The 16,029-nt window shown below is 47.7% G+C and overlaps 1 protein-coding gene across 6 annotated transcripts in view; it reads left to right on the top strand.

Moving 5' to 3' along the window:
- The window catches only part of DAXX (death domain associated protein), a 31,740-nt gene that overhangs the window by 7,874 nt on the left and 7,837 nt on the right, over positions 1-16,029 (top strand). For all 6 annotated transcript variants that reach the window (XM_088446626.1, XM_088446625.1, XM_088446620.1 and 3 more), the window contains exons 2-4: positions 3,292-3,538; positions 6,659-7,469; positions 15,331-15,515. In XM_088446626.1, coding sequence (XP_088302752.1) covers positions 3,371-3,538; positions 6,659-7,469; positions 15,331-15,515 — 1,164 coding nt within the window. In that variant the 5' untranslated portion in view covers positions 3,292-3,370. The remainder of the gene's footprint in view (positions 1-3,291; positions 3,539-6,658; positions 7,470-15,330; positions 15,516-16,029) is intronic.

The following is a 16,029-nucleotide window of genomic DNA, read 5'->3' as shown; positions in this document are numbered from 1 at the left end:
GTTAGCTCTGTCGTCCCAACCGTCATTCAACAGAGTCAGGAGCCAGCCAGTCACGGGATAGTTGGGGATGACCTCAAGGGAGACGTAGTTTAGGTTTTAAAATATATTACACCTTCTTGTTCTGTGTCTGACTCTTGGGATGAATTGAGTTTGAGAGTCTGCATCAATTTTCTTGATATTCCCCCAGCTACGTGTTCTATTTCTTGTAAGCTTTCTTTTTTATTTGGAATTCCTGTACACATAGTCTATATTTATTGTATCCTTTCATCATAATAGGTTTTGTAACCATGGGAGTAACTACCATATGTGTTAGGGGTGCAGCTGCTATGGAGCCCAGAGCTGAGGGGGGCCCATCTTCCTTGTCACAGTTACATGTGTTATATACATTTTTCACCATTGGGTGGTACATAGGGGCCCTTACAAATTTTTCCTATTCGGTCTTCAAATAACTAGTTACGCCCCCGGTTGGAGCACAGCATCGTACTCATTTGTTAATAAAGTGGTTTCTTTATTAATCTATCATTCTGAAAACAACCGCGCTCGTGTATAACTAGTGTTCACTCTAGCTCCGGCGGCAGGCAGGGCGCCGGAGCTAGAGAGGGCAACGTTGTGTGCCCGAAAAGGGGGCGTGACCATGAAAAGGGGGCGTGTCTATAAGACGCGTCCCCTTTTCGTCATTCTTGGGGGCGTGCCCGGCACTTACGGACCCACCGGGCAGCCCCCAAGCGCTGCAGATAGGGAGAATAGATGCCGAGCGCATGCGCCCGGCGTCTATTCTCCGGCAGTGACCGGGTCACCGCTCATTTCTCCTGCGTCCCGCGGGTGAAGACGGCACCCGCAGGGTGTGAGGGCAGGGCGCTTTTTGCCCTCCTTCTGGAGGTCAGTGTGCTTTTTGCCCTCCAGAAGTAGGACAGGGCGCTGCGCCCCGCTAAAACAGCCTAGCGGGAACGCTATATAACTCCTAAACATATTAAACAGTCTGCTTAAAATGTTATTTAATATTCAATTAAATATTTACACATATATGCATGGAATAAAAACACAGGATATAGATGAAGCAAAGTTTAACATCTGAATTAAAACATCCACATAGTAACTAATTCAGGCTAGGACAACAATGTATAAAACAAAGCCACAACACTATGCATTTGGACTCTTGTTATTTATATAAAAAAAATTGTAACAATTTTTTTTATATATTGAAAATATAAGTGTCCTGAAGTTAAAAACAAATGTCTGCCTGAGTAGGGAAAAAAGGGAGATTGTATGCACACACACAAAAAAAAATATATATATATAATTTGCGTGTGTGTGCATGCAATACCCTACTTATTCAATTGAAACTCAGCTCAACATTATTATCTTGCAGCACAGATGGGAGTTAGTTATTATCAAGGCTTCAATCTGCTGTAGTTATATCGCAAACAGAGAGCTTTTATCTGTCCAGAAATGGGAGCCGCTAACAGGAGCTGTGTAAGAGCCTGAGTGCCGCCGGTGGAATTTACCGGGAACTGAACTTGCCCCCATTTTGCTTTGGTGCAGAAGTAGCTGCCTCAGTTGTATGTTCGTATTACTGATCATGTGGGGAGTCGGCGGAGTACGAGGAACTGTAACCTATTGTGGGAGACACGGCAGTCTAATCAGCGGCAGAGGGGAGTCCCAGCGGAAACGGTATGAATGACCGGCAGCAGTGAAAATCCCGACAGGTAAGTATAACACTATCGCTAACCCTTACCCTCCCTTAGGGGTGCCTAACCCTAACCTCCCCCTTAGTGCCTAAACCTAACCCTACTCCCCACGCACCCTAAACCTGACCCACCCGGGGGGGGGGGGGGCATAACCCTAACCCCACCTTTTCCTAGCCTAACCCTCTCGGGGGGTGCTTAATCTTGAGTCCCAACAGGGTGCCCTAAACCTAACCCTTCCCCTGCGGCTGTTTCGCTCCCGGCTTACCTTCGTTCGGTATGCCGGGCATCGGTATCCCAACGTAGGGCTAATGATAGGCGTCGGGATTTCGACGCCTATCATTAGTCCCTTGTCTGGATATGACAGTCGGGAAGCCGGCGGTTGGCATACCGTCCCAGCTTGTGGAGCAACAGTAGAGCAGCGTTGCGTTTCAGCCACAGCTTTGTTAAAAGGCCATAGTGGTGGCTGAAACGTGTTGCTCCCAGCCGAAGATTAGACTGCCGCATATACCCAGCATTAGGTAGCTTAACACAACAATTCCAATTCCACAGTGGCAGATTACTGGGTGATATAGATACTTACCTAGTGTGATGTAATCATATACATGGCGGGGTGATAAAATATTAATTGCAGAGATCGCAAGCTCCGCCATTTATACGTCAAGTCTTTGGAATCTGACATGGACTGTCCACTTAAATGTGTTCAACAGGTGTATGAATAAGTAATAAATTCCCCTGTGTATGAGGCCTTACAAAATTGTCTCGGGCAGTTGCAGCTGTAAATTGAGATTTGCAGAATTATTCAACGTCCTAATTTGGTCATGTTCTCCTGCCCCATGCAAAAAAGTGGCCTCAGAACAGTTGTGGAAGAACGTCTGATGTCCTTTTGCCCATTTTGACTTCCGTATGAATTAAACACATGAGAGACAGGAATTGCCTGTTTCTGGAACACATCTGACATAAGATGTACTTTGAGGAGGAAAGTGTTAAAAGCATGTGGGTATTTAACAAAGTAATCTCAGAATTGTATACAGAGGTACAGCTGAGTTGTGGCATGTTATGTGATGGCAGAGGGGGGAGATGGAGGGGGAGGATGTTATAGTTCATAGGTCTCGGCAGGGCAGAGTTGCGGTAAAGGCGCTGCCCCTTTTTCACAATAGTTAAATACATATATTGTAACTCACTCCTTGTGATGTTTTACAATTGGAGTAACTGTATTATAATTGTTTGATTCATAATTATTCTGTTCAAGTGTCCTCTTTTTGTTACTTTGTATATAAGGCATTTGTGGAATAGCCAGTTAAGCGGCCCATGCTATTTGTGCAGTGGCAGATGTTTCCACTTCCTGCCATTTCTATCTTCAGTACCCTATGTGCCAGTGAGCAGCTGCCTGGCGGTGCCCCTCACCTGGCAGTATTTTAAATTGTGGATACAGGAGTATTTTTTAAAATGCACGACCTCAGTTTGTTGTGTGTTTTTTTTATATGGTTTTTAGAAGTGCGATAAATGTGATAAGCTTGAAATTTTTATTTGTGCTTTTTATTTCTGTACAAAATCTACTATATCACTGTAGTACGTTATACGTAACCATCTTTTCTCCTGACAGGTCAGCATCAGTCCTCATGTGCTTCGTCCTGCCATGCTGACTCTGTCTCATGCCAGTCCTTGAGTTCTGAAAGAGAAAGATGGCCCATGTGGATGAGATCATTGTGCTAGACGACGACGATGAAGAGGAGCCGCCACGTTGCACTGAAGCGAAGAAAAGCCCTTCTAATGCCCCACCGAGGCACAGCAATGGAAGGAAGGAAGGCGGCAACAATAAGAGCGCCGAGAATAAAAGGCTGTTTGAGGAGGTGAGTGCCAGTTGCGACAGGTTATGAGCGATCCGTTTTATTCTGTACAACCAGCCAGTAACGTTCGTAATTGAGATTAACCCCCAAACAAAGATCAGCTGTTCCTGTAGGGTTTTCTTGAAATTGTTTTAGTTGTGTCCTGCTAAGATAGCAATGGGCTGCAAGGAGCTGTCAAGATATCTAAAAAAAAAAAATTAGAAGTAACCAATCAGGAGAGGGTTACAGAAACAAAAATTCAAAGGCATTACCTGTGCCATGGCACACTGAGACTTCCATGAAAATGCCAAGATCAGGGCACCCCTCCAAAGTTGAGGACAGTACAAATGGCTGTAAAGAGGTCAACTTCCACGTCATTCTGCAGCATCGTTAGCGACATCCCCCGTCGGCCCCGCAGTATGGCAGACGGGTGATGTCACTAACGACTCGTGGGAGCGGGCATATCCTGGGTACACATTAGACGATGTACCCGATGTTGCTCCGATCAGCGGGATCGGACGACTTATCGTCTAGTGTCTACCCAGCATAACAACTACAGCCCAATTAGACTGCACTAGTTTGCAATCTTCAGCATCACCCCAGGTACTGAAAGCCTCCAGGCAATGTGTGGTTCCAATACGTTGTGCAGTCTGTACTATTTCTCACCTCCATACCCTGGTTATGGAGCGGCCTAGTACTTCAGATGTTTTTGTTCCAGCAACAACATGGGTCAGTTCTCCAATTCAGCCCAGCGAAGGTCTGCAGGTACATAGTTGCCCAAATGGCAAGTTTATTCCTTTCCTGCCAGTTTGGCACCAGAGTGATATTTTGGGCAGTCAGTAATGGAACCCTCCTCGGGTGTAGAGAGCGGTGAAATATATCTGACGCCTCTTTCTCTTTGACTGATTCTGCTAGTTGTCTTATCAGGGTGATGCCTTGGTGCCAAAAAGGTCAGCTTAAACTCTACCTTATTCGAAAATGATGCTTTTGAGCAGTTTTTAGTCCTGATAGACCAACTTATTCAGTCAGAGCGAGTTGGTTGGTATTGGAGTGGAGTGGGGGGGGGAGGAAATGGGTGGATCTGGAAAAACGCTTTCACGTCTCATGACATTTTTGAGCACTGTACTCATTTGCCCTGGTGGATTGGAGTTGTGAGAATCCTAGCTATCCATGGACCCTCTGGTTTCGCAGCTATCTATTAGGACCTAATGTGGGCCTTTGTTAGACTGAGCAGCGCCAGTAAGAGTACCAAGAGCACCAAGGGTGGAGCTAACCCAACTTGCCTCTAACAGTTGGGTACGGGATCCCGGTGGTGGGGACACCAGCGGTCAGAATACAGACGGCGGTGTCCCAACAGAATCTCGACACCTTGCAGGCAAGTATGCTAACACTAACCCTTGCCCTAGTGTCTTACCCTAACCCCTAACCCTAATACTTATGTCGGTATTCTGACCGCTGGGATGTATCCTTGTACGCCCAGGATTTGGCACTTGAGTCTGCCTGGTTAGTGTTTGGGCACAGGATGGCACAGAGCATTTTCTGACTTAAATCCCGGTCAGTGCATAATATAGTTATAAGGTCTTTGCCTAAACGGCCTTTTTTTTTCTGCAGACTGTGTTTGGACCAGAACTAGAGAAGATTATTGTGATGAAACAAGGGGTTAATTTCACCTTTTAATACATATTACTCTAGGATTTTAGACTTTAAGGGCACTTTTTAATTTTGAAGGGCACATTTTGCCTGCATGCACCAAAAAGAGACGTCTCTTGACACGCACCCGTATCGATCACTCTGGGGGCGGGCCAGGTGATGCCTCAACACCCCCCCACCCCCCAACTATTTTCCCCCGCAGGAATCTGGGGTGCACAAGTGGGATGGCGGGACTGTCCCTGAAAGTAGGACAGCTGGGAGATATGCTATAGCTGTGTGGCGTATTCTGAACAATGGGCACTAACGTGTAGCATATTAAATGTGCAGACTCATGCCCCATCAATGCCCCTCAGACCACCCCACATGCCCTTCAATGAGTTATATAACTGCAGGAGGCGTGATTGCCAATCAGTCTATTTCCAGGATTTTGATCTGGGCTGTTAGTAAGCATCCACAAAGCCCAAACACTCCAGATGGCTGAGACAGCTGGAATTTAGAGGATTCTGCTGCCAGAACCGCTTCCAGCCCCCACGAACTTCAGCTGTATTGTTAATGGCCGACCATCAGCGGTGTCTCGGGGGCTTGTCTCGGGGGCTGGCAGGCAGATGCAAACCCAGCCCTGCTGTCTGTCTCCGGATACTTCTGCATCCAATCGTGAATTGACTTCAACTGAGAGAGGGAGCAGGTTCCGCGCGGGAGCAGGCAGGGAGCAAGTTCACCAGGAAGGGGAATTTCTGGGGAAATTGATCTTCTCGTACCAGTCAGGCTTTATTTTCAGAAGTTTCAGATAAACATCGTCTGGGTCTGGCCGAAATCCAATTACTTGCTTAATCTATTTGTTGCCAGAGACATGACAGTCCCACCAGTAGTGGTTGTGGATGGAAAACGTAACAGGCAGTCTATTTGCCATTTATCATATGACGGATGATCTTCAGACCGACATATGGGTGGTAACCATGCATAACTTGCTTACAGGGCCCTTGGTGCAGGCTGAAGCTTGGCTTCCGATCAATGTACAGGAGCTACTGGTAGATTGGAACGCCCTTATGGGAGGTCAGTCTCGGTTACGGAGCAGACCGATCCGTACCTACGTCACTGGAAGCAGATTTCCTGGCCTCCTAGCTGCCAGGCTGCGATAAGCAACCTGGTTGCTCCTTTGGTCAGGCTGAGGAAGCTGAAGCTTTATGTGCGGCTCTGCAGATCCGTACATCTCTGAATCGGTCCCTTTGAGAGAAAAGGGTTCAACATTCGGTACAAAAAAATGGTTTTAATAGAACAAATTAAGAGATGATAAAGATACCACTAAAGATGCAATGATAACTAATGTTGAGAGCAGAGGGAGGGAAATGTATTCCTCGGAGGTGTAAAGGGGAAGAGAAGAGATGAAAAGCAAAATAGAGTAGACACTTAGGAAAATGACATTATTTCAGTATTGATTGCCCTGAAGTTTTCTAAATCTGGCCTAACCTGTGGACAACCTCCATTCTTTTTCAGTTTGTGGATTACTGCTCAAAATTAACTTTGGAACACCCAGAGGTCATCTCCTTTCTTCAGGGACGACACACCAAGGCCAATCCTGTATATCTGTCTTCTGTTGCGTTCCGCAATACTCTGGGCAGTTGTCTGACCCGGGTGCAGAACAAGCGCTCAAAAGTCTTTGTTTATATCAATGAACTGTGCACAGTCCTGAAGGCAAATTCTCAAAAGCGAAAGATCAGCCTGCACCGTCCAGTCTGTCAGAATCCTTCTGCGGAGGTCACGGAAAGCGTGAATGACGACGAGGGGGAGAAAGAGGAGGCACCAGAGGCAAAAAAAGGTTCAAAACGTCAGATCCGGTACCTCGAAAATCTTCTGCGGATTTACTCTCAGGAGATCCAGAAGCTGCAGGAGAAAGAGCTGTCCCTGGAGGATTTAGAAGATGAAGACTCTTCCTACATCCAGGAATCTAGACTTAAGCGCAAACTGCTGCGCATCTTTGAGAAACTGTGTGAAATTAAAGCCTGTCCCAGCCTGACAGGTCGGGTTATAGAACAAAGGATACAGTATCGGGGCACTCGCTATCCAGAAGTGAACCGCCGCCTGGAAAAGTTCATCAATAGCTCCCGAGATATCTTTCCCGATTACGGGGATGTGCTTCGGGTGATCCAGAAAGCAAATGAGAAACACATACTGGGGCTGTCTCGCAAGCAGATGCAAAGCATGGCCCAGGATGCTTTCCGGGAACTCGGGAACAAGCTACAGGACAGGAGACATTTGGATATGGTGTATAACTTCGGGAGTCACCTTACAGACACCTTTAAGAATGGTGAGTGAGAAGACCTCTGAGAGGTATCGTTATTTCCTACCTTCTTTCTATGTTACACCTCCACTCACAGAATTCTTTATGGACTTGCACAGAAATGGAAATAGCATCTACGAGGTACAAAATATGTCCCAAAATCTAAAATCAATTGAGTTGAGTATTAAATATATTTAAAAAAAAGTTTGTGAAAAAAAAAAAAAAGGCACCGCATTATCAAAGTATAATACCAGAGTAATGCGACTTTTCCATTTTATATATAAATGGCAGATTCGGTATGCCAGTGTTTGTCAGATGGCAGTTTTATATGGAGCACTTGCTACATTGCATTCTGGGAGCAGGGAAATGAGTAAAAGGCAGGTACACATCGGAACGACGGTGCGATGCAGCGGGCTATGTAACGATACATTTGCACGTGCTGTATACACTGTACGATCCGGCGTACAACGGCGCGATATCGTTACATACTGCGTGTAACATGCAGGACAGCAGATGGGATGATGCGATTATTGACTTATAAGGCGTACACACTATACGATGTGTACAATATATCACTCCGATCCATTTCTGGCACGATATATATTATACGATACATCGTATAGTGTGTACCCACCTTTAACATGCTTGTCTGTGATTGCCTTAGATCAGATTTTCTTGCAAGCCAGGTATGTTTTAAAAAGAAGCTGTTTCCTTCTCTAGCATATTAAATGTATTTATTTTTATAGTGCACTTATTATCCCTACACTCATTTTATGCAGCTGTAATTGAAATAAGTTTCTACATAGTGTATTCAGCATACTTCAACATCTTCTAGCAAGTTATGAGAGTGTCCTTTCTGTATCATCCTAAGGGGGACACTGGAAAACTGGGGTATATAGAGTCTCAACCGGAGTCTGGCAACTTTTTGTTTCTACTTCAGGGTCCATAGGGAGTCCACAGGGTTGACCTTGGGGGTATAGGTTGGGAACCAAATCCGGGCACCACGCAGTTAAAGCTTTCAGCTCCCAGGATGCACTGGGTCCACTCTCCCTATAATCCTTCCCCCAAGCCAGAGGCACCTCAGTTTTAGTTGGTGCCCTGCCGGAGTGATTAACAGCCCCCTAAGCTTTAGTTGGTGCCCTGCCGGAGTGATTAACAGCCCCTAAGCTTTTATTTATTTGAGATTGATACATTTTTATTTTATTTTGGAACTCTTCAGAGCGGCAGCATCAGACTGTCCATTGGACGTCCAAGCTGCTGCTCCTACACCCCACCGGCGCCGCCACGTCAGTACAGATCTGGGGATCGCGGCGGAACCCCAGAGTCTGTACTAGCCGGGCTCTGGAGGTATCTCAAGGCTGCAGCCGGATCGACAGCTGCCTCCGCTCTCTGGGAACAGACAGGAGGCACTAGCAGCGGCGGCGGGCTCCCCCTCTGCAGAGGCATACCCTGTGTAACCGCTAGACCACCAGGGAGTTATCCTGGCAGCGGGAACCGGCGTACCGGGGGTTAATTGCTAGCCAGGGGAGGCAGTCTTCACTGTCTAGCGGCTCCTCCCCTCAGCTCAGCGTGCCTTTCCAGCGCATTGTCTGGCGTGCCTGAGCTGCTTCCTCCGTGGGCCACGCTTCCTCTGAGGTCTCCAGGCGGCCATTTCCTCTACGGTGCAGCAGAGAACTCCTAGGATGACAGTGAGTCCAGTCCCCCTGCGTACCTCACCATCAGGTCAGTGTACACAGCACTATAGCCTTCCCAGACACTGAATCTGGGCAGTTGAATGTAGCGACATTTGCAGTATATTAGCGTTCCCGCTAGGCTGTTTTAGCGGGGTGCGGCGCTCTGCCCTCCTTCTGGAAGGCAACAAGCGCCTTGCCCTAACAGCCTGCGGGTGCCGTCTTCACCCGCGGGTCGCAGTGTCCCGCGGGTGAAGAAATGTGCGGTGACCTGGTCACTGCCGGAGAATAGAGGCCGGGCGCATGCGCCCGGCATCTATTCTCCCTGTCTGCAGGGCTTGGGGGCTGCCTGGCGTGTCCGTAAGTGCCGGGCACGCCCCCAAGAGTGACGAAAAGGGGACGCGTCTTATAGACACGCCCCCTTTTCAATGACCACCCTCCTTCTCGGTCACGCGCACGCCTTCGGCGCGCGCACAAACGTGCCCTCTCTGGCTCCGGCGCCCTGCCTCACACCGGAGCTAGAGTGAACACTAGTATATTATATGTAATGTTTATGTATATGTATTTCTGCATTGTATGAGACTTATGCTAGTGCTGACTGTGCTTTATTCTCTCACCTGTCAGTGTATATCTATCCCTTCTTTTTACAATCTGCCCTAATACAGGTGTACTTAGGGTGGTTCTGAGACCTCACACGTATATACTTGTCAATATTTGTGAGATTTGTCACATACTGTTGCGTGCTGCACGTTGCCATATTTTAGATGGAACTGTGTGTGTTGCATACGCTGATAATGGGTCCCTGCAGCTACTCTTAGCGTTAGCCATGACCAGTATAGCGCTGCTTGATATTTCCACAATGGTGGTTAGTCAGATATGTCTGACCAGGAAATGGAGCATGATACTGCACCCATTTTTGCTATCCTGCCAGCCATGTGCTGCAGGTGTGAGTACGGAGGATTTGACTCTGAAAGGGTTATGTATGAGGTGCCGGGCCCCTTATAGGATCCCCCTTGGGCGGTTTGTTTCTCAAGACACTGGCCTCCATTGTGCATCGCCTGGTAGCCCCCCCATTTGGGGTTGCTTCAACATGCTACCCTTCCCTCTCAGGTGGTATCACAGTTCTTGCGGTTTACCCCTATGGCACAGACTACCGCTCCCTACCGGGGTTTTTCAAATTATCTCAGGTATCACAAAAGTCTGTAATTTCCCTGGCAGGGATTACCACGACAGCCACCCTGGGTGGATGTTGTTTCTACGAAACAAAAATGGCGTAATAAACGCCCTGTGGTTACTTCCCAGTCTGCACTGCTGTCTAACACAGATCGTCAGCCAAGGGTGCACTGGATGATGTATCGGACTCCTTCACATGAGGGACAGCCTAAATCAAGTAGTTTTATTCCTGCTTGGGTGATGGCGGTCAGGTCCATCCTAGTTATAGAGGATGCTGACCCATCACCTAAATCGAATCACCCTCAGTTTAAGCATTAAAGTCTCTTTGGCTGTTTTCTCCCTCTCTAACCAGAGGGAGGATCACATGGCGGGAGTCTGGCTATCGCCAGATAAGAGGTATCACAAAAGCGTTTGGCCTCATGTTACCCATTCCCTGAGGGTCATTACAAGTAATAGGAATCGCCTCCTGCGGTGGATTCTCATGTTCCTCATCTGATTAAGAGCACTACTACGCCTCCCATCCCTGCCCTGACGGATTCTACGGATCCGTAAGTGGTAACTTTACCTGAAATCATTTACTCGCTTTTCAGGGGCTGTAGCCCGTCCAACTAAGGCTATTGCAGGGATGGCTAATGCTATTGAGTGCTGGACTGCTGCATTTGTAGAGGGTTTTTTTATTTCCCTCAAAAACTTCTGGGGATCAGATGCCTTTTGTTGCTCACATTTAAAATGCAGTTTCATATGTTGGAGTAACTACATTGGATGCCAGTCTCCTAACCTTCAGGGTTTCAGCTGCGACTGTATCTGCCGCCATACCCTATGGCTGCGCTCATGGAAGGCAGAGGTGGACTCCAAGATGGGCCTTAAAATGGGTACACTATATTGGGGAGATCTTGTTTTGTCCTGACCTTGACAAGATTGTAGCAACATTGACCGTATCACTACAAGGCCTCGGACTAAATCTGTTCAGTCTTTTTGTCCTCAGGGACAGCATAAAGGCCAGTCTTTTCCTAGGCTGTCGGCCGCCATACCCGGTACCGAGCATACCTGAACATCCAGACTACCTGCTTCTAAACCTAAGGATAAAACTATAGCCTGACGGGACAGGTCTTCATCTGGGGGATCCCAGAGTGAGATACCGACTTTTTCAGTTTGCCCAGTGCTGGTGTCAAGTCACCACGGATGCTTGGGTAAAAGTTGAAGTCTCTCACGGGTACGCCCTCTCATTGCTCAAACGGCCTCCCCACATGTTTTGCTACACAGGCCCTTCTTCAGACCCGAACAAGGCCTTACAAATCCAGAAAGCTATACAGTCCTTGCGGTAAGCAGGACTAATTATGCCAGCCCCGCAATCTCAGCGAGGGACTGGTTATTCTACTTACTTTCTGGGGCAGAGGCCGAATGGTCCTCATTGGCCTTCTATCTCAAATCCCTGAACCAATTCCTAAAGGTGCCTAGGTTCAGGAGGGAACCCGTACGCTCCATCATCCGAGCTATGGAAACTGGGGACTTTATGGTATCGCTGGATATTCAGGACGCGTACCTATAGAGCCCTCTCATCAGCGTTGGCTCATGTTTGCTGTGCCACAGCAACACTTCCAATTTTCGGGCTCTGCCCTTTGGACTGTCCACAGCTCCACCGGGATTTACCAGATTTATGGCTTTTATGACAGCCCACCTGTTCAGGGTATCCGACTGCTCCTGTATGCGGACGACCTCCTGCTCTTAGCAGGATCACCAAGTTACTTTAAGGCCATTTCCAGTTAACCATTGCTTTCCTTCACAAGCACAAATGATTAATCAACTGGGAAAAAGTCCTCCCTGAATCCCTCACAGGGTATGATTCATCTGGGAGCCCTGCTGGATTCTCAGAATTGAATCCTACTGACGTCAGACAAGATCTCCACTCTAAAACTACGAGTCCGTGGATGTCTCCACAGTCGACAAGTGTCATTACACTCTGTAAAGCGGTTTCTGGAATCCAGGGTGTCTACCTTCGGAAGGGTGGAATATGCTTAGTTCATTCCAGGCCTTTGCAATAACTGATTCTCCCCAGGTGGAACGGTTTCTCCATCTGATCACTGTTCGGACGATGATGCTCTCTCCGAAGGTGTCTGTCTCTATTTGGGTGGCTATGGCCATCTCATCTAGGGTAATCCTTACTACGGACGCCAGTCTCTGGGGCGCAGTGACCGGTCCGCACTCCTTTCGCGGCAGTTGGACGTCTGTCAATTCCTCCCTGCCAATCAATTTATTGGAACTTCAAGCTGTCATGGGCCCTCGCTCTGGCCTAACACATACTTCACGGTAAACCTGTAAAGGTTCAGTCCGACAATGTCACAACAGTGGCTTGCATTTAGGAGACACTTGTAGTTGGGCAGTAATGACGGAAGTGTCACACATTCCGACACAGTCCAAGGGTCTCCTCCCGGCCATCTCTGCAGTGTTCATTCCGGGAGTTCTCCATTGGGAAGCGGACTTCCTCAGCCGTCACGACATGCATTCCGGGGACTAGTCTTCTCCAAGAGAGGTTTCAACTCCTAGTGAGCAGAGCCTCCCAGAGGTGGTCCTCATGGCCTCCTGACTCTCACACACTGCCGGTGTTAGGGTCCAGATTTAGAGGTACAGAAGCAACCTTCGGTGACGCGTTGTCAGTGAAGTGGTCCTTCAAATTTGTGTACTTGTTTCCTCCGGTCTTCCTTCTCCCTCGAGTTCTTCGGAAGTTCAAACAAGACGGAGGTACTGTCCCGCTGGTGGCTCCAGATTGACCCAGACGTCACTGGTACTTAGATTTTCGGAGTCTCTCCGTTTACACTCCGTTCCTGTTGCCTCAATATTCGGACTGTTTTTTTCAGGGTCCTTGCCTTTCCCTGGACTGGGATCGTTTGTCTTTGACTGCGTCCCTACTGTGGTCCTAAGGCTTCTCTGGCTCTGTCATCATCAGGATGTTTAGAGCGTGTAGGCCAGCTTTTGCTGGGATCTACCTCAGAATGTGGCATACATAATTTTTATGGTATCATACCTGTAGCTACGATCCTCAGGTGTAGGATTTTCAGAAGTTCTGGCATTCCTTCCAGCTGGCTTGGATCTAGCCCTCCGCATGGCCTCCATGAAAGTGCAGATCTCTACACTGTCAGGATGGTTCGGATGTGGAATTGCTCCACTCTCTGGTATCCAGATCCTCTTTTTAAGGGTGTTTTCTGGATTCTACCTCCCTTTATCCCCCCTAGGGGCTCCTTTGGATTTGGCAGTGGTTCTTCGTGCCCTCCTGGGGTCTTCATGTGAACCACTAGTTTTGATAGCCTTACGTCTGCTAGGAGAATGTCGGAATTGGGAGCTTTCTTATGGGGCTCCCTCTTCTGGATATTTCACCAAGACAGGGTTGTGAGTCGAACTTGCCCTGTGTTTCTTCCTAAAGTGGTTTTTGAGTTCCGTATTATTCAGAAACTTTTTGTATCGACAGTTCAGTCTCCAGTCCTATCGGCTGGGGTGGCCTCATTGACCGTGGTCCGGCCTTTCAGGATTTACGTGGTCCGTTGAAGTTCCTTCAGGAAATCAGACTCCTTTTTTGTGGTCTGTGGATTTCTGGATTTCACAGGAAAGGATGGCCGGCCAATAAACAGATATTGGCTGGATGGCTTCGTATGCCTGTCTCAGGGGCCTACACATAGGAAGGCCTTTCTGTTGATGCTTATTCTACTCGGGCTATGGGCGGCTCGCTGTGGCGCCTCGGCTGTTCTGCCTTGCAAGGTGGCCACCTGGTCTTCTGTCCAGACCTTTCTAAGGTTCTATGAATTGGTTTCCTTTGCCTCTCAGGATGCTTCCTTTGGGCGACGGATTCTCCTCTTAGCACAGGAGCGTCCCCGCCCTTATAAGGACTGCTTTGGGACATCCCAAGGTCAAACTTGTGGACTCCCTATGGACCCTGAAGTAGAAAACAAGAGAGATGGTAAGAACTTACCTTTGTTATATCTGTTTCTACGAAGTCCATAGGGTCCACAGGGTGCCCGCCCTGACGCACCTGGCTTCATATGGGCTGTATTACTGGTCACCGGTTTCCCGTCTCCTTCTCTGTGAGTATGGTTCTTGAGTGTTCCAGTCGTCTTTCCCTTTCTTTGCTCCTCTGGCATTTGGCTACTTACAAACTGAGGTGCCTCTGGCTTGGGGGCGGGGTTATAGGGAGAGTGGACCCAGTGCATCCTGGGAGCTGAAAGCTTTAACTGCAGATTTGTTTCCCAACCTATACCCCAAGGTCAACCCTCTGGACCCTATGAACTTCGTAGAAACAGAGATAACAAAGGTAAGTTCTTACCATATCTCTTGTTTTTTCCAAGTTTGTACATTCACCAAGGTTTTTTTTTTAGTTTCAGCATTTTGGGTCCAAAGTTGCCAGGTTCAGACGAAGGGTGCTGCACACTGTATATTTTGTGTGTACGCTTCCTTTGAGACCGTTTTTTAATGTCCCAAGTGTACCAATGCCTGCCATAGGATGAAAGAGAAAACAGAATAATTACACTTGCGTGTAAATCCTTTTCTCGGGGGCCTGTTGAGGGAAATAATGGACACCCACCATTTTACGTTCTTGGTTTTTGTTGCTAAAAGTTTTGGTTACAATTGTTTTTTGTTTTTTTTTGGAGAACTTTACTTTTTCCTCTCTCCATGGGACATAGAGGGTGAGGAATCTAGACTGTTAGTACTAACTTATAGGGCCTGCCCAGCCTCTGTAATCCAATTGTACCAGTGTTCCCCAGTGGAAAGGAATATAGCGTGTAAACATCCCATGGTTTTTTTTTCCCCCCATTTGAATCCATCCATCAATTTATATACTGCATTACTTTTATATCGCTATGCTTTTTCAGTGTTTGTGTGTTTTGCATGTTTCATTTGCCAACTCCAGAAAACATTTTGTTGCGTTATGGGATGAGGTTTGCGGTTTAGCCACGAGATTCCGCGGTCTTCCGAGTAATAAGAACTAGGATTGCTGCTGGTGATTTCAGCAGTGACTTTCAGGCGTCAGACTTGTGATACAAGTTTCATTTTTCCAGTTAACGACCCTGCTCTTCAGGACTCCTCTCTAGCACGTAATCTGCGTGAGAATCGCAGTGTGGCAGTGTCTCATCTTGAAGCCATCATCAAGAAATATGCGGAGATGCAGGATGACGGGGAGGAGGAGGAGAGAAAGAAGTGGAAGAAAGAGAGTGAAACACCCAGCACTTCCAAGGATGGAAAGGTTAGCCCCAAATCTTCTATTTACTGCAGTTTTGCATCTTAAGTCATTAACTTACCAGCTCCTATATGTCCGCCTGCAACTTGACTATATACATTGCGGCTTTCTTTTGCACTTTTCAGCTCGATCTGTTTTATCTGACATATTGAAGCTGGGTACACACTAGACGATGTGCGTAACCAGCGACAGCATGATATATCGGGCGGTCCGTACACACTACACGATCTGGTGCACGACCACCCGATATAGCGTTCCCCCGCCGCATTCAGAAGCATGGAGTCGGTCGCCGGAACTTCAGATCTGCCTGCACTACAGGCAGATCTGACGATGCGATGACAGACGCACACGTACACATTGCCACAAAGCGACAAATCGTCCATTGTATCGTCTAGAGTCTACCCAGTCCCTGTATGTGGCTCAATGCTTCTTTCTGGATACAGTTATTTGTTTCCCACCCTAGGGCGGTCATCAAATGTAACAGGTGAAAGGAATTAGCAGCACAAACAAACCTGCTGCT

The sequence above is a fragment of the Taudactylus pleione genome, unplaced genomic scaffold, assembly GCF_031769625.1.
Source record: "Taudactylus pleione unplaced genomic scaffold, aTauple2 ptg000400l, whole genome shotgun sequence".
NCBI lineage: Eukaryota > Metazoa > Chordata > Amphibia > Anura > Myobatrachidae > Taudactylus > Taudactylus pleione.
This window is presented reverse-complemented; position numbering and strand designations above follow the sequence as displayed.